The 24,839-nt window shown below is 39.4% G+C and overlaps 1 protein-coding gene across 1 annotated transcript; it reads right to left on the bottom strand.

Annotated features, from left to right (window-relative positions):
• Window positions 1-2,008: 2,008 nt before the first annotated feature.
• Window positions 2,009-24,397, bottom strand: mccc2 (methylcrotonyl-CoA carboxylase subunit 2). Its single transcript, XM_050051422.1, has 17 exons — window positions 24,175-24,397; window positions 22,109-22,175; window positions 21,524-21,608; window positions 21,126-21,227; window positions 20,752-20,879; window positions 20,221-20,333; window positions 19,010-19,123; window positions 18,667-18,731; window positions 16,976-17,075; window positions 16,780-16,875; window positions 13,085-13,157; window positions 12,896-12,972; window positions 10,975-11,041; window positions 8,625-8,781; window positions 7,605-7,719; window positions 4,820-4,905; window positions 2,009-2,749 (listed from the first exon to the last, which is right to left on the bottom strand). The coding sequence occupies exons 1-17, from the start codon at window positions 24,304-24,306 to the stop codon at window positions 2,632-2,634; spliced, it is 1,695 nt and encodes a 564-aa protein (XP_049907379.1). The 5' UTR covers window positions 24,307-24,397; the 3' UTR covers window positions 2,009-2,631.
• Between the last annotated feature and the right edge of the window lie 442 nt (window positions 24,398-24,839).

Here is a 24,839-nt window from a genome sequence, read left to right as displayed (position 1 = left end):
TCCACAGGAAGGTCAGCGAGAAAGAATCCATATTCAAGTCAAAGAGTCTGTATTTTGTTGTTTGCCTTAACAAGAAGAGGACGCAGTTTACACCGTTTCAGACAGTCATTCATTCGGATCCTATCTGGAACTACAAAGCACATGAAGCACATTTCAGGGACCAAGTAAGAAGAAATGAGGCGGATTATGAGAAAACTTGTAAGATGCGTGGAGCACTACATTCCCGTCACTTTGATGAGGACACGAAACAACACTGCAAGAATGTTGATAGCATATAGTTGGCTGCGGTCAAAGTTTGCTCTTAAGTTTCCTTCAAAGTTGTATAGATTGTCAGATGCCCTGGATACCACGACCCACGCGTAGCAATCCATCGTGTACAGCTGGCCTCGCCATTAAATGCAGCAATCATCAGCTCAGCTAGAATACAGCTCCACTGTGTCTGATTGAAGCAGCCTGGTGTGTCCTTCTTTGGCTGTAGACACTATTTGTCCCTATAATGCAGTGGCACTTTAAAGATACACAGCGTTGATGCAACATGGACACAAATGGGTTTCTAAGGGGAAAAGTCTTGTGGTGCTCTGAGGGTTAGTGCCAAGTTTAACACTTGACCCTCTTGAATCGAGACTTTATGCATTTGGGGTTTTAGTCCTAATACCAGTTGGCACATTTGTTAATTTCTTATAAGGAGGAAGAATGGCAGGTTAACAACAAGGGCACATTTTGGTCATTTTGCTAACAAGGAGGATAATGGGATTTTGCTAACAAGCGGGATGAAGTCCCTCCTCGTCCCTCGTCCCTCCTCACCCCCCCCCCCCCAATCACCTAATGCCTAAGACATCCAAGTTTGGACACACTGACTGCACATAGCTGTTAATGAGAGCATCTGTCTGTGTGTCTGGCAACCTGATTGCCATTTAATCCAGTGCATGCTGGAGAGGGCTGTCATCCTCTAGGTTGTGAATGTTGTGAAGCGTACAACCTCAAAGCCAAAATACCTGACATCAAATCAAAAGCTTGCCAGATAGTGTGACAAGACAAAAGGACGCCCTCGTCCTTCTGTAAAAAGGAGGCCACCCAGTGAGTGATTACTACTGCAATTAAGAGCGGCCACAGTCAGAGAGAAAGGTTAGGCCATAAATCTTGAGTTGAATTATAAATCTTTATAAACACCCCTGATTGCTCGACATGCTACGTTTCTGCCGCCTGTTTCTTTTATAATGTAGCTTAAAAACTGTGACACAACACTGAGAAAAGACTTTTCTGAATCAGAGGAGCTCAGTGTCTTTGGCCAGTTTTTCCTACTTCAATAAAATCCAAACTTTTAAAACTGGTTCATGCTGTTTGGTAATGATCCCAGTCACATTTGGTGGAACAAGATGAAGCATTACCAGCGAACCAGTTTTAAAAACTGGTGGTAGGAGGTGGTGGAGGATGTGTGTGTGTGTGTGTGGGTGGCGCACACACACACTCACACACGCTCATGCACATCATGGACCGAGCTATTTCTGCCTTTCCCTAAGGTGAGGCTCTTCACAGCCTCAGTGTTCCAGCCACAGTTATACACAGAGGAGCATGAACGGCTTCAAGTTAAGCATTTTACCCAGCTGGCTTCATAGGAAGGCATTCAAACATTCAAATCCACTGCTGCACCTAATCCCCGGCCACTAAAAGTCCTATAGAGGGGGGAGAAAAATGGAACTTGTTGCCAAAGTGAACTCAGATGGTCTATACCAATATGTGAGCATACCAACTGTGTGCAGCATGTTCAGTTAAAGAGATAAATGGACAAAATGGAAAAGAGGGAGGGAGGGAAGGACGGGGTGGCCAGCTGGTAAAGTTAAGCACTCTTCCTCGGTGGCTCAGCTTCGGTACACAGCACACTCTGCCTGCAGCATGCGATCTGTAAAACTACATCCTATTCCCGCCTGCTATAACACAATATTTGCCCAATTATTAAGATGAAAAGCAAACGTAAGGCGAGCTCAGAAGGCATAATAAACCCCACCAGTGTCTCTTGACAAGAGATTTTACTGAAAGTGTGCATACAGAGATAATTGCATGGAGCTTGGACATTTAAAAACTGTATGTTTTTCCTCACACCAGCTCCTCTGGGAACACCAGAACACCTTTATGTTATCTAAAAGGCATTTAGTTTGAAAAAGGTTGCTTCTATCATCCCATTGTGGCCAATCAGATATTTATAGCTAAACAGCGCCCCCTTATGAAGACTGTTTTAGTCTGATACTCCTCTATCAGGGACTGAGAACAAAAAGATAGCAACTTGTGGTTTTTCATATTTTTTAAATTCATCATTTACAGGATTAGATTTAAAAAAATCGGACTACGACGGTAAAGAAAGGAAACAGCTGGGTACAGTTTGCATTTACACCGGAATAGTAACAGTTAAGGCACAGCTCATTAGTGGAAATATCCCACAACAACAGCACACCATCCAATCACTTCCCCATTGATCCGAGGTTGTGTGATTCTACTTCAGTGATTTTTCTTCTTTTTTTTCAGGGTTTGTTGCTCTAAATCTGGTGACACAAGTAAAACTACAAAGACTATCGTAAGTACAGTACATGTCCAACTGTGACAGGCAGATCTGCACCTGTGCAAGCTACACGAGCATTACATCCTGAACACTCCAAAGCGTGTCTTCTGCATTGGTGCATTCAGCGCTGCACTGAGGCTCAGTCCCAAAACCATACGCGTGTCGGCTGGATCAATAATCCCGTCATCCCAGAGTCTGTGGAAAAAAAAAAAAAAAAAGACACCACATTCTTAAAGTGCACATTACACAGCTTCTTGAAGTACTTGTGACACTTGTAGAGGTTTTAAAAAGGATTCTGTATCATTTTTTTTTTTTAACTGCAAGGTTAAAATTTTCTCTCTATTATCAGTTACCATAATTGTGACACTGGCATATTATTTTAATGGCTATAATCTTTAATTCAAATATTTTTTGCAGCTTCTTTGTAAGAAATACCAGCACAGTACTTAAAGTATATACCAGAGGATGTGAAGTTGACGTCACAGTGTGTAAAGTGTAGGGCTGCCCCCTAATAGTCGACCAAATGTTCATTGGTCGCTTAGTCACAGAAAAAAACAACAACAACCCAAAAAAACAAATGTGAAACTCTATTAGGAGCTGCGCCTTGTTAAAGCAAATCAAAACCTATCAGACTGGACCATGTGGGAATTTTGTTTGAAAGGACAGACACAGGAAGTGTCCACAATCTGCAGTCAGACAGGAGTCAGGTTAATTTCCAGGGCTGGTACCTGCGGTTATTCCACAGGCTAGTTAATAACATGTCGGGCAGGAAATCCAAAGTGTGGGATCATTTTGAGAAGGTGAAGGACGAACCCAAGGTGATATGTAAACTCATCTTCATTGGTCGACTACAAACATGGCGTATCATCTGAAACATGGAAGTAGCTACATGCCCATTAGCCCACAGCGTCATTAACAGGCGGCTCGCTCAGTGTGTGACGTGCACTTGTAGATAAAATATAGGCCTATATTAATGAAGGTTCATTAGTACGGTTTTGTATTTCTCTGTAATGTAGCACAGTGTTAACAATGTTACTGATACTATTCTTTCTCACACCTTCAACTCAAACCATTGTGTTGCCCCGCCCAAAATGTATCATTTAATAATTAAATTAGTATTATTAACATGCAGGCGACTAGACGACTAATGGCCCTAAATGACGACTATTGGTCGACTAGGAAAACTCTTAGTTGGGGGCAATCCTAGTAAAGTGTTCTTTAAAGGACGCGCTGTGTTACCTGCGCCTGCTACTGTGGGCCAAGCTACAGTATTTGGCCAAACTAGTCATGATGAACAACATAGATCCATATGATTTGGCGGCCCAATGCTGGATTACAGATCCTGATGCACTATCTCACTAACCTGGACATTGTAAACTATCTTGTTTTCGTACTGAGTGCACACACTTTGTAATAGAGATAACAGAGTACCAAAAGGATGGCACCCCCATCCCACACAGCATGACATACGTTGACATCCTCTACAGTCACTGTTTTACAACCAAACTACCTTCTCTGAAAAAATGCGTCACAAATCCTTCATTTATTTTGACAATTTTCATATAGGACATCTTGGCATTTTGTCTTTTTAAAATCCTTTTCATCTTATCTGCTTTGTGAATCTTGATTATTCTCTTTTAAGTTCATCTAAATCACTGTAAGTCTGTGTTGTGTGTTTTGAAACCTCTTTGTCGTACACAATATGCTGGCTAGGACACTACTGTAAAAAAAATTTTAAAAAGTGAGGCCCTAACCCATTAAATAAAAAAATCTACCTGGTGTTTAAAATTTGAATAGTTTCCCTGCACTGCAACTTAAACACACTATTTTCCAACATGGTGCATATTTTGTATGTAAGAACACCATCATCTGATATGTGCTCTGCTCACACACACGCACACACACGCACGCACGCACGCACGCACGCACGCANGCCCACAGGACTTAATGAAAAGCAAAGATGGCTCATATTAGCAGAACAACAGGATATCTAATGGAGTAGAAATACGCTTTAAACACATCAGAGCATCACCTCTCATGCATGAACAGTCTTTCTTATGACATGGAAAAGCAGGATAACATGATATATTGAAATGATTTAAAAATAAATTTGAAGCAAATGCTGATGGCCTGTTGCACCTCTGCACAACATTGTTATTCCACGAAGAACATTTCTCTTGGTGGTTTAACTGCGGTGACTTACTGACATTGAGTCATTGCTGTAGAGAGAGACACACAGCATGATGTGTCATGACCAAAGCTCACCTAGCACTGGAGTAGTATGGACTGCCTTCCTCTTCAAACCGCTGCACTATTGGTTTCTTCATGGCAGCCTCTTGTTCTGCTGTGAACTGTGAACGCATTGTTAAAACAGAGGTATTAGCTCCATAGGTCTGCCAAAGGTATCTGCTGAAAGGAAAAAAAAAGTTTACAGTCGTGTGCATTTAAATGCAGAATTAGGCAATAAGGACCTCTGTGCCAAAGCATTTTCAAGGCTGTCTGAATTGTACACAGCACAGAGGAAAGCAGAGCTGAAACCACATTTCAGCATTTCATTTGCCATGGGAGTTAGTTTCCTTGGCTTGGATCCTTGTGGAAATTATAAAAAATAATGAAAACACAGAGTCAATGCTGAAAAGCTTTTCAGTGCTTTTAGTCCATCCTCATTGACATAAATGGGGGCGACTACTGTGAACATTATAAAATATTATAATTCAACAGCAACTGCAGCCTCCAAAATAACCCAGAAAATTGAATCAAGACGTTTCTAAAAACAGGTCACCAAAACTGAACATAATAAGTTTTAAGTTTTAATTCATTGCAAGGCTGTTGGATCAGACTACATTAGTTATAGCTACAAGGAATAAAACTGGCAACTGGGTGCAGACTGTATGTTGGTTGAAGACAACATCTTCCAAGTTCTAATCCTGTTTCACTCTATATATTATCTAGGGATGCACCGAAATAAAAATTTGTCACAAATTTTTAGTCACAAATGCGAGTGCGTTGACGGATGGAGTAAAATATCGCCACACTGCCGACATTTTACTCCTTCCGTCACCGCACGCTGTTTGATTGCGTTATCAAAACACGCCGCTATTATTCGGCCTTGCTTTTCACTTATTGCAGCGAATACCGAATGTGTGTTTTTTTGCAATATTTGGCCGAATATATTCGGTTACTGAATATTCGGTGCATCCCTAATATTATCCAGATATCTCCTGTTATACGGCAAACATGGGTCACTAAATTTCATGCCGGCAAGCAACACCAACAATGGCGGCATCCACAGGATCACGGGGGGGCGCGCTGTGTTTGGACCCAGGCCCTGGAGGCAGATCTGATTCAACACTGGGAAGAATATCCATGCCTTTACGATGTGTCGTCTCCAAGTTAAAATACGTAGTTTGGTGACGTCATCGCGTTATCTGGGACTCTCTCGGCGAGGGCTCAGTGGAGAAATCTTGTGGTGTGTACACACAGGTCGTAACGCAGTTGGCGAGACTCCGGATGACAGAAACACACGTCGCCAGGTATGAACACTCAAAAGATTACGATAGTCTCTGCGACCCAGAATCAGGGTGAAAATCGTGTAATGTGAACTAGCCTGTAGGGACGCACTGATACCACTTTTACCACCAAGTAAAAGTACAAGTATTTACATTTGGGTAACTAATACCATTACAGTTCTATCAATGACTTTGAAAACATGTTTCATTTTCACCTCTCGGCGGGGTAAACCAATAGCAAAGCCCGCTACAGGGCTGTCAAACATGTATGTATAGGAGTGTTTATCTTTACTTATAGTGCAGCTATGTTTAAGATAAGATAAGATAAGATAAGATAAGATAAGATAAACCTTTATTGTCTGTCACAAGTAACAGAAATTCGTCTTTGGCAAGCTCTGAAATAAAATAGACAAGAACACACAAAACACAATAGACATTGTGTGTCACAAATCTGGGGAGGAGGGAGGAGATTAAGGAAAGCAACAGGGACTTTAAAGGCTACACATGTTAAATACTAGCTCACCCTATGTTCTATGCAGTTACTTTATAAATGAGGTAAGCTTAAATAACTCAAGGGCAAGGGCTACACACATACTGCAGCTACATCCAGGTAACTTGTTACTATTTTTTGTGAGGTGGCGACAGCTGGGAATCTTATATTTCCGCTCTAGTAACATAACACTGAGAAGACATCAAAATCCTATATTATCTACAACTGACAGCAGCTGGCCATGAAGAGCATCGCACTGGGTAACAGCTTTTGTTATTTTTACTGCCCATTGGTTGTCACTTCTCCAAGGTTTGCTGCAAACTTTATTGTTGCTGTTTCCCACTAGCATTAGCAAACTCCTTGAACTCTGTGTCATGTTGGTTCTTTAGATGTTTTATCAAATCGCTTGTGTTAAAGGAACTATTTTTCACTCGTCCTCATGGCAATTTAAAACAGCATAGTTTGCCGACTGCTTCACTTTGGTTAGTATCACTCAATGGCAGGCTGCCATACAGTGGTATTGTGAGCTGCTGTATTTACACATTTTACAAGTACAAGTACAATTACATGAGGGGTGCGTGGGTGGAGGCCAAGTATTTTTCTGCAGTATTCGCTAAGCCTAGCTGTGTCTACATCAAAAAAGACTACATTTGAAATGCATTTAAAAAGGGAACTAATGATTGGTTTAATTTTCGGTATATTTAATGCCACACATTGTTAAACCATCTTACACATCGCTGATTGAAACGCCTGCCATCAGGGCACTGATGTCAGGTTTCATTCTGAAGCTATTAATGCACTCTTAATACACCCATAACAGCATACCTGACACAATTTAATTACAGCTGTTTGATGACTGCACTATTCAGGATAAGTCATCACTGTAACACTTAACACTGATATAATTTTATCCTTGTATAAGTGCCATGTCAAACCATTACTGAAAGAAAAGTGTCTTTCATAATGTTTATGCGTTTGGCAGCAAATCCACAAAAGCTAATTTGAGCCTTTCCAGTGAAGCACAGACGGGATGATTAATGCGAATCGTTACCTCCTTCCCCTCGCGTGCCCTCTGGTCCTTGGTGATGGTGGCCAGGACAGTGGCTGCCTGCTCGCCGCCCATTACAGAGATACGGGAATTTGGCCACATGTACAGGAATCGAGGGCTGTGAGCAGGAAAAGAGGGAAGTGTCAATTTGCTCCAGTTTGCTGAGCCAGAGGAGTCAGCTGAATCACAGAATCAACAGAAACCTGCATTAATGAAGATCTAATATTCCATTAATAGTGTAATAATCTGATGACAGCCAGAGGAAAACATGATTTATGAGACCTTAGGCTGGGAAAAAGTACCACTTAGGGAATACTAAATAATTCAGAAAGGCCAACCACAGGTGAGCATAAATTTTCCAAAATGCTAAATCGTCTGTATTTAAATGTAACGTGAACTATTTCTTTAAATTGATGGAAAACAAAAAGGAGAAAAGCCTGAATGAGACATAAGGTTATGTTTTATTAAATCAGACAACAAGCTTGTGTCTGTCTGTCTTTTTCTATTCTATAATAACAGGTATGAATGTGCACACAATGCAGAGGCACACATCCCGTTTACTGGTCTTCATGTGGTACGACTGGATATGTGAGAAAAGCTGCATAAAGCCTTTTGTAGATCTAGACACTATCGCATAATTCTCTGCATCTCATTGTTCCTATAGAAGCAGTACTGTTGGGGGACACTGTGGATGGATGAAGAGGCGAGGAGTTCATAGTCAGTGTCAGAAACCTAATTAAAATGGATGTTTTATTCTTAAATGTGTTTTTAGCATTGAAAAGGTTTAAATCTAAAAGCTTCCGCTGTTACAAAAGGCCACTTCCACCTGAGTGTAAAAATCCAATGGTATCTGATGCATATTATTTTACATACTCAACAGTATGCGCAGTACGCTTAATACATGAACAATTCAGACACAATTATCTTCATGATTATGTATTAGGCCTTGGCCGGGCTTCTATTTTGTTCATTCGTGATGCTACCTGTGCTGTCTTATTTTACTTTTCATTAACTTCTTCATACCTGTAGGCTCTGCCGCACATGCCGTAGTTTCCTGCACCATAGGAGCCACCAATGATAACAGTAATCTTGGGTACATTGGCACAGGCAACTGCAGTTACCATCTTAGCTCCATCCTTGGCAATTCCTCCTGCTTCATATTCTCTACCAACCATGAAGCCTAAGATAAAGACGAAGGGGAGAGATTACAAATAAAAACTGGGTTGACTCTGTGTGGTAAATAATAAATGATCAATGACAAACAGCAAGAACTGAAAAAAATGTTGAAGAATAATGTACACATCTTGTCACATCTGAATATAAACTGTGATATCATCACTTTGTTTTTTATCACACATGACTTTGCAGTGAGTGATTACCAGCTTGTATTAAATACAGGGTTCATTAGGTGCCTTAAGCCCTACTCGCACGGGACTAGTATTACCAGGGGATCTCATGTGATTTAGAAATTAACCCCACACGTCTGTGTCATACGGCACATTTTACAAGGGATAAGCTAAGTTTTATTTTACTTAAATCCACCGACATTAACCACAGTCATTTGTAACTCCACTCTACACAACACGGAAACGCTACACAGCACCACATGTGACGTACAACGTTAACTGTTTTTTTTTTTCATTTTTAATGTGGTTAAACAAACAGAACCGATTCTGCCACACGTTGTCATATCATCCATCTCATTATCTTCTTAGTTTTTGCTCTCCTAAATGATTTGAGCGTGTTCTTTCTGCATACAGGCGAGATGAGCCTCCTGCACCCAAATTGCTGTCAAAACCTTTATTTATAATTGCTAATGCATCCTTTCAGTTGTTTATTGGCAAAAATCGATGTCTGCATCCATAAATATGTCATCATTGGTGTATTATCACTTCCACCAATAATCTGACTTATTCTCATAAAGGAGAATTTCGGATTTGTTTGTACATTGGGCAGGTAAGTTGTTTGGGGGGTTCCATAACGTTTCGCCATCTTAAAAGTACATCCGCCAGCAAGGGACATATATCACTCCTTTCTTTGGCGTTTTCGTTGAGAGCCCGGCCAGCGCTGCGTGATTGAGAAGCCGAAGGAAAGTAGCAAGAGGCGCTTCGCTACTACCCCGGCTGGCACTACTGCAGCATCACAAAGTACCACTCTTTGAGCATAATGCAGGATCATGCATATGCAGCATCATGGGAGATGGAATCCTCATCGCCAAGAAAGCGCAAGAAATATGGAGACGTTGGTGAATCCTTGATGTTCTTTCAAATTCCCGTACCAGTTGAAGGGCATTCTTCCCAAATGGACTGGCAACATGTCAGAACGACCATCGTTAAACAGAGGAGGTGGCCTGCGACACGACTTATCTCCCACCTACAATGCAGTCTTGGGATCTCTCTCCAGATGACTTAACACCTAATCAGGCCTGGTCCCATCTTACCCCACATTACGGCCAGGCGGGTCAACGACTCACATGAGACCTTAACGACTCTATAAGGGTTCACGTCCACACAGAGTTTAAAGCCTGCGACTCCACACCAGTCATTTAGAACTGAAGACGCTTCTTGGATGAGAGGTGAAACGTCTTCAAGAAACTCAAGCAAGTCCAGTTGCACGTATGATAATGCAACCTCCATATTTCTTGACCGAGACAGAGGCATGAAGAAAACAAAAACCTAAATACGATCCCATATCACAGAGAAGCTAATTTGCACAGCACTCACACTATCACATGACCTCTGTGTTTGGTAAAATATGGTAGGTAATTTGTGGCGGCGACCTCCGCAATTATTACAAATCACATGAGGTCCCCAGGTAATACTAGTCCAGGCTCAAGATCCCAATAAAAGCCACAAAATTAACATGATGTTTTCAGTTACTTGAAGGTGGAGCCAGTGATTCCTCAGAGAGCTTGTTGATGAAAATACACCCCTCCTGTCAGTGCTTCCATCAGCCACCCCATCAGTCCTGCTGCCTTTCTCTTTATGGCGTTTCCCTTGTCCTTTACATGAGCAGGAATGCCCTCCTATTGCTAACTGGCTTTAGTCGTGCTCTGTAGCTCACTCCGAGCCACTCTGTTTGTTTCCCATTTACAGAGCTAGAATTGTCTATGAACACCAGATTTTTTTCATTGCACACACACAGCGGACAGCTAGTGGACCATAAGGAGATATTTGCTGAATTTGACAATAAGTGTACAGGATTAGGATGGCTTACTGCACCTACTTAAATCATAATAAACACCCTTCATTATTGTTTTCACTCTTCACCGAGGCGATGGAGTAAAAGAAAGAGAAAATAAACACACCACAACAGAAGACACTCTGAGACGTCAATAATCCCCAAACCTCAGATATTAAGAATTCCCACTGACCTGTTATGTTTTGGAGGAAAAGAAGTGGAATGTTTCTTTGGCAGCATAATTCGATGAAATGCGTTCCCTGGAAAGGAATTCAAATATTCAGTCAATCCATTAAAGTCCCACTGCAAGAGAACAACTGCCCAGAGGACAAAAACACAGACATGTACTATCACTACTTTTAAATTAAATGACAAGATGGGAATGATTTATTTTTCTTGGCACCTTAACATTTAAGCAGAATTAGAACTTGTTCCAAGAGAAACAGACTGTGTTTAAAGGACACAAGTGTACACGCTGAACTGCTGCCTGGGCTGTTGCTATACCTATATATCTATACTGTCTGGATCACACCTGGAATTTGTGCTTCCACAAGAAACTTCTGGAGAAGCTGCGGGCTGATTTGAAAGGCCAAATTAAACTAAGTATAAAATTGAGAGCTGCTTCATGTTCGTCAGACCATTCAGTTAGTGTGTGTCCTGTGAGCAGTTGGCCTCACCTTTGTCAGCATCCTCATCTGAGTTGAGACCAGTCAGGACAGAAATTTATCAACTTGGGAGGGAGGTCATCCGGCTTCACACTGGCTTTGTACTCGCTAGATTTTACTTTGAATACGAAAGAGCCGAATGGCCTTCAGCCTTGCCAGAAAAAATGCACCAAACAACAAAAAGCTGCCAAGAGCTATTGCACAGGAAAACAAGCACAAAAGACTGTGCACTATGCGGAGACACCTCATTTCCATATACTTTGTATTGCTGAATTACTCAGGTGTTTTCTTTATTTTGGCAGTTACCTCTGCTGGCTTTCTTTCAGTGAAGCTTCCTGCCTTGCATTAAAAAGCGTAAACACAAGTTGGAGACAGCGTGAAAGACGGCTGCCTATTAGAAACTGTCACTTGGTGAAAAATGATTCATCAGTTTGCTCCCAAATGTGCACACAACAACAGAAATCTAATCATTTCTCTGTTACCTCTCCCTTTCACAAACACCTGGGGAAAAGCTTTTAACAATTTAACAGTTAGCATAATAGAAGCCTGGGCATGTCTTAAGTGATGACAGCGTGTCTCAAAAATGCATCTCGAAATGCAGGTGCTGTATTGATTTTTCTTGGATGTGCTCTCTGAGCCTGTCTGTTCCACATCTGTGTCTGTCTGAAGCACTGTGTCAGTCCCTTTCATCTGCGATTACACTGATGAGAAAACCAATGCTCATATCGCCATATTGAGACCTCACAAAAAATGGATCAAAGAAAGGTTTTTTTTTTGTTTTTTTTTCTGGTCAAGCTTGTAATCTAATTCAAAAGGTGTTTGAAAAACGCATTAGTCTGTAATCACAAATTCAGCTTCTAATCTTTCCTAAGCCCGTGTAAAGTTCAGATGTTCATGGCAGACTGGCTTGCAAATTAAGTGAATTATATTGAATGAAAATTATGATTGTCCCTTGTCCATGGTTTCTAAATGCTATGTTATTACAATGCCATTCATCAGAGCACTCCTGAGATGGTCCAGACAAGTGCAATTTGAGAGCTTATTGTATGAGAGAAACTCGTCGCCTTGACTGTGAAAGGTCAGTACGAACCATTTGTTGTAAGCAGCAAATCTCTGTGGAGAATACTTTCTGAAGTGCTTCAGTATTAACTTAAAGTCCTTGACATTTAGAGAGACACATTGCTAGTACAGTGTTTACTCCTTTGAAAATTCCACAAGATCATGAGGCTTAGCTTTTTACACTTTACACAGGTGTTGCCTGTTTGTTCACAATATTGCAGGATCAAAGCCGTACCATGAGTCTGAACGTTCTGAGAAGCCAGAGGCAAATCTTTGCTTTTCTAATAACATTGTGAAGATGCTGGAGATAGTTTTAAAAACCATATTTATTCTTCAGAGAATTTTTTTACTCTACCGTTTAAGTCATCTCCAGGTACGAAGGATATTTACCTTTTTTGCAGACTCTGAAAACAAGACTCCATTGTTGCCGATGATTCCGACAGGATAACCAAATATTCTTGAAAATCCTGAACAGGTACATATTGAGAGTCAAATGTTAACAACTTAATGAAAAATTTACCATAATTTAAGCATATTTTTTTCAGGTTGTAGATATGGAAAAAGATGTATTTCACAAACCTGTAACAAGGGTGTCTCCATAGAAAGCTTTGAACTCGTCAAATTTACTGCCATCTACAATTCTGGCGATGACCTGCAATCAAGGGAATAGAGGAAAATTATGAAAGCTAACATTGGACTATAGACAGGAAATGGACAAGACTTGCAAAACAAGGTTGCAGTGTTTTTTTGTTTGTTTTAAGCTCTATATTCTACGGAAGCGTATTGCAATTACTTGACAAATAAAAAAAGCCCTGTTTTTCTGAGTAATTTTTTCTGTGTTTTGGAGTAATTTATTTATTTTTCTGTTTTTTGGTGTAATTTTTTCTGTTTTTCTGAGTAATATTTTCTGTTTTTCTGAGTAATATTTTCTGGGGGGTTTTTGTGCTAATTTTTTTCTGTTTTTCGGGGTATTTTTTCCCCCTGTTTTTTGTGGTAAATTTTTTTTTCCTGAACAAGGAGACGAGATACTTCATTTGTCAGCTAAGGTAATTACGTGCCTTACCCTTATTGATCCTGTAGTTGAAACTGTCTAGGAGCAGGAGCATGGATGCAAAATACATCCATGAGCAGGTGTCACCACAGATGCAGGGGTCACTTGCAGGTGCCAGGTGGGAGCTTCTTGTGAGATTTTGAAGTATCTCGTCTCCTCGTTCAGGAAAAAAAATTACCACGAAAAACAGGGAAAAAATTATACCAAAAAAAACAGGAAAATAAATAAATTACTCTGAAAAACAGAAAAAATTACTCAGAAAAACAGGGCTTTTTTTATTTATCAAGTGAATGCAATACGCTTCCGTAATATTCTGACATGTNCACGAAAAACAGGGAAAAAATTATACCAAAAAAAAACAGGAAAATAAATAAATTACTCTGAAAAACAGAAAAAATTACTCTGAAAAACAGGGCTTTTTTTATTTATCAAGTGAATGCAATACGCTTCCGTAATATTCTGACATGTTACAGGGTAAACGCCTTTGCACATTGAGTCTTCTTTTTCTTTTCGTTTATCCGTCATCCGAAAATAATCTTACTCACAGAAACCTTGCACACCGTGTTTTGTAGGTTTTACTGATCTATTTGTGGCAAAAATCGCGATACGAGACAAAATGTAAAGATACATTTGCTTCCATGATTCTATCCAGTGGGCTACCTCCCTCTGTTTCACGACTCTCTGCTGGCGTCTTCCATTTACCACCGCTTGTAAAGGGGCTGAGCTGTCCTCCCTCTCTATCTCCACACAGTCACTCTCCCTCTCTGCGTGCAGTCTACATCCTCTTCCTTGTCATCATCCATCTGATTTTTTTACTATCTGACGTATTAAAGTAAGCTAATGCGAATGTTTCCTGCTGCCACTTTTTTTTTCAGTTTCTTGGTCAAGTAATTCTCTAAATATGAAAAAAAAAACACAGAAAATCGAACCTATTCCATAAAGTTTAATGGTAGACGAATGTTTGAGTCAGCGTGTAAATGTGATTCATACAATGTGAGGTCTTTCTTTTTTTTTGACTTGCGACAATTATGGATGGAAAACAAAACAACTGAGTGTGCACAGGCCTTAAGGCTGGTGGTATTATGTTTTTGTTATCATTAGGGCTGTAACTAACACTTATTTAATTGTCAATTAATCTGTCAGTTGTATTCTCTTTTAATTGATTAGTTGTGTAGTTTAAAAATTGTAAGGAAATGGTAAAAAATGTCAATCGGTGTTTCTCAAAGTCAAAGATATTCAGTTACTGTCATAGAGGAGTAATGAGCTGGCATCAGAGAATTTTTACCTTTTTTTCTTAAAAATTAACTCAAGCCATTCAATTATCAAATTAGTTGGCGATTAATTTAATGGCTGACAGCTAATCCAGTAACCGTTGCAGCTCTATGGGGTTACCAGACATTTTCATGGACAAAATTTTAAAACCTTTTTCAAGGATGTATCATAAAATTTCCACAAACACGAACATTGCTCCATCTCCAAAATGTTGTACAATTTAAAACGGCAGGGCATAGCAAAGGTATGGAATTTATGACCCTACGTGTTAAATTATGATGTCAAACATTAGTTTTCTATTTATCAAACATGTCAGATTCAAAGTCTATTCAAACATAACACCACCTAGCTGCATATATGGAGGGAGTGACAGAACGTGGGGAGAAAATGAAGAAACATATGCCATGGTAAAACATCACACACTGGTGCATCTTAGAACTACGCTACGTCGACAGCTACAGAAAATAAATTCACGTTGTGTTGCATTATGTGGAAGTTTATCAATGGAAGATTACTGTGACTATTCATTTCATTCACACAACAAAATTCCATGACTTTTCAAGGTTTTCCATGACTGTGGGAACCCTGTCTATAGCCCCAAGTCAAATCGTTCTTACTGAAGATGTAACTTCTTTTAAATATGCCACAAATATATAGTTTATTTAAAAAAAAAAAAAGCTCAGTAATTTCCTCCAACAGCTGGACACTGCCATCTTTAGCAAATGTTATTCAAGCACAGGTTCATTCATTCATTTTCCATAACTGCTTATCCTGTTAGGGGTGGCGGGGGTCTGGAGCCTATCCCAGCTGACATTAGGCGAGAAACGGGGTACACCCCGGACAGGTCACCAGACAATGGTAACTACTGCTCCACCGTGCTGCCTCAAACAGAAGTTACTAGTGTATTTGTTGGAGACTATTTTCAGCCACGTTTATGGCGGTAGTGAGTATTTATAGCAGCAGGAGGGCGTGCGTTCAATTAACTCAATATAAACTACAATGCCTGTGTTCATGGTGATGAAGGAACACGTCACCCAGTGTAACAGTGTGGTGCACTGATGTGTATATAATAGCTTTTGTATCTGATGTATCTGGCTACAGGCAATACTTGTTAGTAGGATTAATTCATTGTTGGTTTTGGTCTTTTTGTAGGAACTGTTTCCAAAAACAAAACTACACAAAATCACCAGACTCTTACTTTAAACAACTTTTACTGCAGTGATTTACCTTAAGTGATTTAGGGGCGCCCTGTGTTGAAAAGCCTATTACTGTTGAAAAACTCCTGTAAAGAGGGAGCAGCTGCTTGATCTTGTTTCCTAAATGGACTGCCAATACTGTTCTACACTACAAACAGTTTGACATCTCTGGAGTTAGCACTAATTCTTGCTCCTGGGTCTACATCAAGAATCAAAGGCACAGGCTTTAAACCAAATGAGAACATCTGGCAAGCACTGCCACAGAGAGCAAAAAACTGAGTGATTGATGCCTGCTGTCCATTATCGACTCAGCTGCTGACAGAGAGATCTGACAGCTAAATATTGTTTACAGTGCAGTCTGGACCTGTAAACGCCAGGTTTGTTTGTACTTTTCATAAATCCTTAGCATAAAAGAGAGGTGTGAAGTGTGTATATGTTCTATAAATATTGTTTTCTAGTGGTAATATTAAAACAAATCAATTTAATCAATGACAGTGCTTTGCTAAATACGCATTAGACAAATAGCATTGTGGCAAAGTTATATATAAAGATGACTGAGTGGAGTTAAGGAATCACTTTGAATGAAACATGTTGTAGCTTATTAATAAACCCCTCATCATTTCATTAAAAATAATCTAGATTTGAGTGTTGCTATGTTTGTGTGGATATATATAAAGCATTTTTTTCTTGAAGTTAAACCTGTAACTTTGTTTTCTTGCCCCTTTGAGACAATGTGGAGGAAACTGAGCAACTACCTCTCTGACATCAAAGTTGCGTTTCAAGTTATCTCCGACTATGCCATAGAGTTCATCCGCAGGGTAGAGCGGGGCTTCAGTAGGCTCTGTGGTGACCTGAAAAACACAAAAGACTCCGCGTCAACAGAAAGCACAGACAGCTTAACACGGCAGACCATTAAAGGTAATTTTTGATAACTGTCGTAATTGGACTGACCTCGATATTTTTCTTGTAGTTGAGGCTCCTCACAGCCTTTCTTGCTAAATGGAGCGCATGGTTGTCGTCTAAAGCGTAGTGGTCTGTCACACCGGATTTTCTGTAAAATAAGCAACAAATCGATCACTGTGACATCAGTACGGCACATAAATCATTACTTAGAAAACTAATGACACTAATAAAAGTGTGTGATGCATTTCATCAATGTCAACAGCATATAATCATGTGACAAAGCAGAGCCTGTCCTGATCTCCCTGGGGCCCTCCTACCTGACCACTGAGATATGTAAACTGTAAACCATACAGTCACACTTGACCCCCCCGGTGCTCCCACTACAATCCTCCCACATTTAAAACAGTTTCCTCCATCTGTCAGTTTACGAATAAGCAGACATATACAGAGGAGAGTAAGGTCTAAAAAAAACACGTTTATTCCACATTTTCAAACATAAAATACTCTTTATAATGTGGCTTGGCTGAATACTCAGTGGTTATTATTTCCTGAGAGATGTGCGTCCACACTGCACATTATGCCCAGATAGTCAACATTCAAAATTCAATATTTAGTCTGTGCTAATCCATTGCTTTCTATTTTACTTTAGTCCTTATTTTTCCAAAAACCACAGCATTCAAATCTGTAAATGTGGACCGCTGACCTTTTCTGACAGTTTGTTGAGCTATAAAAAATACTGAGATCTAGGCTATAGATGATGAAAAGAGTCATCTCTGCACACTGACTTCAAACCACAATTTTATTCAAATCAGCAACGTTTCGATCCCAGTCAGGTCTTCTCGTGTCAGAAACATTTTGACCTGAGAAAAATATGAATTTGAATTATTCTTCTCATCAGTGCTGCTTTTCAATAGCCTCTAAATGTGAAGTGCACACAATTACACTCCTTTTGAAGTGAAAAACTAATCGCAACTACTGTATTAGCTATGACTTACAATTCAAAAAGGAGAACCTACTCTGTGTGTAAACCCGGCTTGTAAATGGCACCACTGGAAAATATTTGTACCACTTTTTTGTCATGATTTATCAAGAATGTTGATCTAACTCATACCCCTTTACCACCAAAATTAGCGCATCTACACAGGTTAAAAATAGCTATCAACTTTCCTTTCCCATTGCCATGAGATAAGAGCCTTGTACACGGCTCTGCTGCAGACGAGTATGCCTTTCTGTTTTTGTTTTTTTTACTGGTATATCACGTTCTATGTCCCGGACAGTCTGGAAAACAGGTTAGCAAACAGTAGAAAGCAGCATGGAGGCTGGTGACATGCAACGGTCGTTACTTCTTTTTATAGATCTCTTACTTATTCAGTGTCCCTTTCAAACTTGGTGTCGACTGATTTGGAACAATGTTCGAGTGCTGCTTGGGTGAAGATGGACAGTATTTTGTGGCAGTGCGTTATTACATCCCCAGTAAAGGGGCTAAAATTAGCACATTCACTCAAGCATTACATTCCCATCACTGCAAATTGGAGCCAGAGCTGATAAATACCTGTTACTACTTCAGAGTCATTTAACCCGGGCGTGAATGCCGATTGTAACCTTTCCCATCACATACAAAAGTCAGATGTTACTAGGTGTTACTAATGATGTTTTAGTTGGTGAATAGCATTTCTCTAAAGGCAGAAAGATGAGGAAAAAACCCATACATGCTACATATGAAAAATAATGTTTCATACTTGCAGTGAAGATCAGCACCACCAAGGTCCTCTGCAGAAACCTCCTCCCCAGTGGCAGCTTTGACCTATAAATACAACAGCACACAGACTCTTAAACAAGCACAAACAACAAACACAGTGTCAGTGAAGCATTTTCAAGAAGCGTCTGCTACCTGGCCACTATTCCCTGTGCAGCTTTAACAAAATAGCTAGTTATAAGTTATTTCTTGTGCTTAATTTAAGACGTTGGAAAAACCTATATATAGTTTGCAAAGCATCAATCCACTGACAGGATTCTGAGCCAAATTGATGCTCCAACTTTCATCCTATTCTCATACAATGTAACAACGAAGATATATCCTACCAGTGGAGGTCCTCCGAGGAAAATGGTTCCTTGCTTTCGCACAATGATGCTCTCATCTGCCATGGCAGGTACGTACGCTCCTCCAGCAGTGCAGGAGCCCATCACAACAGCAATCTGAAAGGGTCAAGAGAAAATCTAATCACAACAATGCTCATCCAAGACTGGCAAGACACGGAAATTCTGATATCAATGAATGGCTGATTTCTATGCAAAAAATATGAAACAAATTTATTCTAAGGAAAACTTAGCTTCAAGAAAGTTTATAGCTTCACACTTGATTACACTGGTAGCAATTCAGATTTAGTATTGATTTTACACTCTGTCCTGGCTCTGTCCTGACGGGGCCTTTTCAATAAAGGATTAAATTGTCAATATGATTAACAACAATGTAATGGGCACTGGCAAGTGGACTCGGAAATTTGTCATACAGCAATCTAGTGGCAAATGTGACGGTGGTACAAAATAGGGATGGGGAAAACCTTAATGGAAAAAATGCCACAGAAGAAAAAAAACCTCAAATACTATGCAATTTTAATCATTAGGCGACAATATTACTATTAATTAATGAATAAATGAGCATTCTGTTAACTGAAGTTATATAAACTAATGTTGTCACAACAGTGGAATCAATAGAGACTGTAACCATTGACAACAAGAGAGCAAAAAAAGTGCAGTTGGTACTGATGTACCGATACAAATCAGTATTTAAACCATTTCAAACAGTCAGCACTGATATGTATCAGTAACACAATATTGTTGACAACACTACACTAGTTCAGCCGTGTTTATAACTGCTGGGTCTACTGGAGAGAGGTGAGAGTAGGACCTGACTCTACAGCACCCGTGGTATTTATCAGCTCTCACACAAACTGACTTCTCTTTGTTCTGTTTCTAAACACAAGGATGTCTCTTCTTCACTAGTCAATGGCAAGATAGATTTTAGTCGCTTCCAGACAATGAAAAGATGAACAACCTACAGCAGTGCAGTTCATTTAAATTTACCACCTCTGCTCTCTCTAATACAATTTTTCAGTCAACCTGTCTGCCTCTAAGAACTGATTCATGAATCAATGCAAGGTTGTTTTTTCAAATACAACAAACCCCAGACAACAATAGACCACAGTAAAAGATAGAGAGCTATCTTAGCTGGAGTCTCAGCTTGCTATGTGTGTTATATAATCAATGTGAAACGCACTGTTACTAAGCATCACCTGTGCTATTCCCTCCGAGGACAGCCTGGCCTGGTTGAAGAAAATGCGTCCAAAGTGATCTCTGTCTGGAAAGACTTCAGCCTGTCTGGGGAGATTGGCACCGCCCGAATCCACTAAAGGAGTCAAGAACATCAGAATATTTAGGAAACTCAGTGATTAATATTAACATCTGGCCTCTGGCTGTATTACAGACACACAGTCTCCTCTTTATGATGCACTGCAGCCTGAAAGCCTCACCAAGGGCGTTCTTGAGTGTCCCAAGTCTACACTAACGAAAAAACACCCAAACAAACAAACACAAAAAACATTACAGATTTTTCCCACAAGGCTATTTAACTTTGAAACAGCTGCAGAGGAGACCGGGCTGATCAAGTGATTGAATTTAATAAATAACGGTGACAAAACGACTTTTCTCGAGCATGACTTTTATACTGTTAAGTTTAATTCTAGCAGTGAACGTTTTCATTTTTCCCCTTTTGTAAGTAACGTTTTTTTGTTCCACCAAACGCTTACAAATACAAAAACACTCACCTAAGTAAATGCACGGCAAGTGGTTCTGCTGGGCGATCTCCTGTGCACGAAGGTGTTTCTTCACAGTAACTGGAAAGTACGTTCCACCTTTGACAGTAGCATCATTTGCAACAATAACACACTCCACCCTATGAGAAATAAAGAAAACATTGACATTTGCACCTGGGGTACTCGAGGGAAATCAAATTAAACAAAAAGCTAATTACAAGTCAGAGAGGTGAAATTAACACCCCATGTAATTATCATAGGCTTTTATATTTGAATATTTTGCATCTAATCTAGGATTTTGTTATTCTGGATATAAAGGTGCAGAGACAGTAACTTAAAAAAATCTTTATTTTGTAGAAAAATATCTGCCTGTTTGTAGCACTTACCCTGAAATCCGACCAATCCCGGTAAGTATACCGCCTGCTGGGACTTCCTCTTTTCCATACAGCTCATATGCGGCAAACTGAGAGAACTCCAAGAAAGGCGTCCTGCAAGAAAATGTTCAATTTAAAACAACCTATTTGCAATTGAGATGTCCAAAGTTTTGAGTATGAAACCATGATGTCTGTTGTTTTTTAGGGATCTACAGTTAACAGTAAGATGACAGCAATGCTATCCTTCTTCCCTTGTTCTCTGAAATATGTACAGCAACAGATATTAAAACTACCTGCGCCATAGTTTTTGTAATGACATCAAACCAGAGAACTACAGATGTTTTGCATCTAGTCTGCTGGGTATGAGCCAACCATGAATTTTGAAACAAAGATGTAAGATGATACTGTACCCTGGATCCAGCAGCCTGTCTATACGCTCTCTAGGCAGCAGTTTCCCACGAGAAGTGTGAAGTCTTCTGGCTTTCTCTCCCCCACCTGTATTAATAAAAATTAACAGCATGTTATCAAATAATTTGCCAAAACTTTGGATGGTCCAGTGTTGATTTTCAACTGATTAGCATGTGTCTAAGTTTAGATGCTTATCCAAACTTTAAACCTATGCTACACATTTAGTATGTATGCACCACTTTAATCTCTGTTATATAAACTGTCATGAAACTCACTGTGGCTACACACTGTAATCTACTAAAACTAGATGAGTAACCACACTGAAATATCTACTGTAAATAAAAGTGTGACTGGCAATGTGTAAGAGTTTTTAAAGATTTTAACCTAGGCCCTTAAAACCTTATCTACAGGCGGACCCTGAGCAGTTTCTTTAGGACAGACAGGGGTAAGTAAATGTGTTTTATCAACACTTTCATCACTCATATGGACTCAACTTTGACACTTGCAATGTTGGAATGAAAACATGTGTGATGTGAATTTACAATAAGTTTAGTGTAGTGTGTTATCTGGCATATGCTTGCACCTACCCAATTTAATCTTCTCTGTCCGGCTTTGCAGTTCATCAACAAGAACTTTCATTCGCTCATAATTCTCCTAAAAAACAAGAAAAACATACACAGACATTTGTGTTGTTTGTCATGTTGTATAATTTCAACTGATGACAGTATTTTTCCTGTTACAAAACAGGGCAAGTCGTGATTATGGAGCTAATTAAATGGTTAAAGTCGGCTCTTAGACCATTTACCCCTTCAACACAAATTGCACTTCTCAAGAGAAAATGAAAAAGGTCAAGAACATATCTTCAACAACACTGAATTAATGTGCGACATGATCACTTAATAAGCATGCTTATGTTGGTGTATTTTATCTCATCTTTCTGCAAGCTAGAAACATTAAGAAAATGTGCCTGTGGTGCCATCAAGTGATATTTTTTGGTGTTGCATCAGTGAGGATGAATGAGAACACCATGTACCAACAGTGACACTCAAGAGTGAAGATTTAATTTCAACATTGAGGGTAACACATATGAGACAGGGGATTTGGGGGTCCTCCGCCAGAGAATTTTCAGCAGCAAACAATTAATTCCTTGCTTTCTGATGAATTTTTATACACTAATTTGTGCATTTTCTACATGAGTGGTTCTCAAATGGTGTGCTGCAACAATCCAGGTGTGCCATGGGATATTGTGATAGCCACACATTATTATTGCAATATTCAACTGGGCCTATACAAAAAGCCATGAATGCTTTTTTTTAATTGACTGTGTCAGTTAGTTGTGCGCACACATTTCCTAATACTCTAGCTAAAAAAATGTCATTTAATTTAGTTTAATAAACCTTCACGGGGAACCTATTCGTTGTCGTTCGCAATTTATAAGTGAGTGACACATCAAAAGTCCTGATTGGCAGCCAGTCAGAGAGATGATGAGAAAGCCGTGTGTGTGACAATGGACTACTTTATTGTACAGAGCAAATTACAACAAAGCACTTGTGAAGACGACCTACCACCAAAAGTTAAGAGAAACAAAACTGTCAGTATACAGTAACACGAAAGCAACCTGTCTTATTTTTCCTTATTTTTATTGTCTTATGTAACACGTTACACAAGCTATTGTGCACAGGTATAGATACAGGTGTGCCTTGAGATTTTGGCTTGCCCCTTGGTGTGCACAAAAAGTTTAAAAACAACTGCTCTACATCAACTTATAATGTAAAAGTCTTTGATTATGTCAAAGTAAAACTCCTCTGCTCCTTTTATGTTTTTATCAAGGACACAAATGCAAATGTTCTAAAATCTACACCTGTGGTTACACTGATGCACCTTATGACCAACGTTATTAAATTATAACTTCAACCTGACAGTCGTAAGCATTAAAACCTTTACCAATAATAAAGAAAAAGTATTCCTAATTTGCATTTTCTCCTACATTGGTTTGGAAACTTTCTACATTTTAATAATGCTTCCTGGTATATTCTGGTGTTAGGTATTGTTTATGGTAGATTTAACCCTTTATGTATGTCACTTCCTATCAGATAAACTGTTGGGCAGAGACCCTGCTGCTTGCCACTCTAGTATCCATACAACAGAGATGCACTGTTTGCACTGTATACAGTCCCACTACAGAAGTCCCAACTGTAAAAATGAGGATTACCTGAGAGGCAAAGACTTGAGGCTAGGGCGCATATAAAGTGCTATTTTACTCCATCAAACAGACTGGAATAAATAACCAACAGGACCTAGAGTCGCATATAGACCTGTCTTGACATGTGTCAAACTACTGAAAAGCAGGATAAATGGTGTATAGTAAGTGCAGCTGTCTGACTGGTGTGATGATGCTAAGACCTTAGCTGAGCACCATGAGAGCTCAAGGTTTTGACCTCTTCTTATCAGTAAACTAGTTATAATTCACCTCTGCGTCTTTAATGAACTAACAGTTAAATAAACTAGAGTTTTAATCATTGTCAACATGAGCTGACCTCAGCGTGGCTTTAAACGTGCCTGTCAGCTCTGTAGGTGAATAGTTAACGCTGACATTAGCAGCTTGTACAGTTGTACAGTTTGGCTAGCTAACGTTAGCAACATGCTAACTTACCTGATATTCAGAGGACTGTTTATCCGGCTGAGACCCGAGTCGAGCGACTTTATCGGCGTAGTAAGACCGTGTGCAAGCCGTAGGTAGACTCCTGCAACGAAGCAACCACGGTCTGACCGTCTGGAGCAGCATTTTGATGCTCGCGTCTATCTAAACTTTCAATTTGTTACAGGTAGCCTGCTAGCTAACCTAGCAGTGATCTTCTTCTGTGGTTACCGTTAGTGGGACTGAAGCTCTACATCGCCACCTTATGGAAACTTATGGAAACTGTCTACATGTGCTCAACATATGTACCAGAACTACAAAATATTCTTAACTCAAGGTCCATTTTCAAGTTTTTTCTTCCTGGAGCTTTCAGCTGCATCTCATGAATGAATGTTTAATTTTTGATCTTATTCTATTCTTGTATATCCTATTGATGTATATATTGTAGTTAAATGTCACACTTAGAACCTCGACACAGTGACGAAATATCTTTTATTTTATTGTATTTTATTTTAATCTGTTTTATTTTACTTTATTTTATCTATTTCATGTTTATTTATTATTTATTTTATTTTAACATTTTAATATCTTAAGATATTAGTAGTATAATGCACATTCTACTTTTATTTTATTCAATGCACATTTTTTTTTATTTTATTCAATTTTATTTTTATTTTATT

Source organism: Epinephelus moara, chromosome 8, assembly GCF_006386435.1.
Source record: "Epinephelus moara isolate mb chromosome 8, YSFRI_EMoa_1.0, whole genome shotgun sequence".
Lineage (NCBI taxonomy): Eukaryota > Metazoa > Chordata > Actinopteri > Perciformes > Serranidae > Epinephelus > Epinephelus moara.
This window is presented reverse-complemented; position numbering and strand designations above follow the sequence as displayed.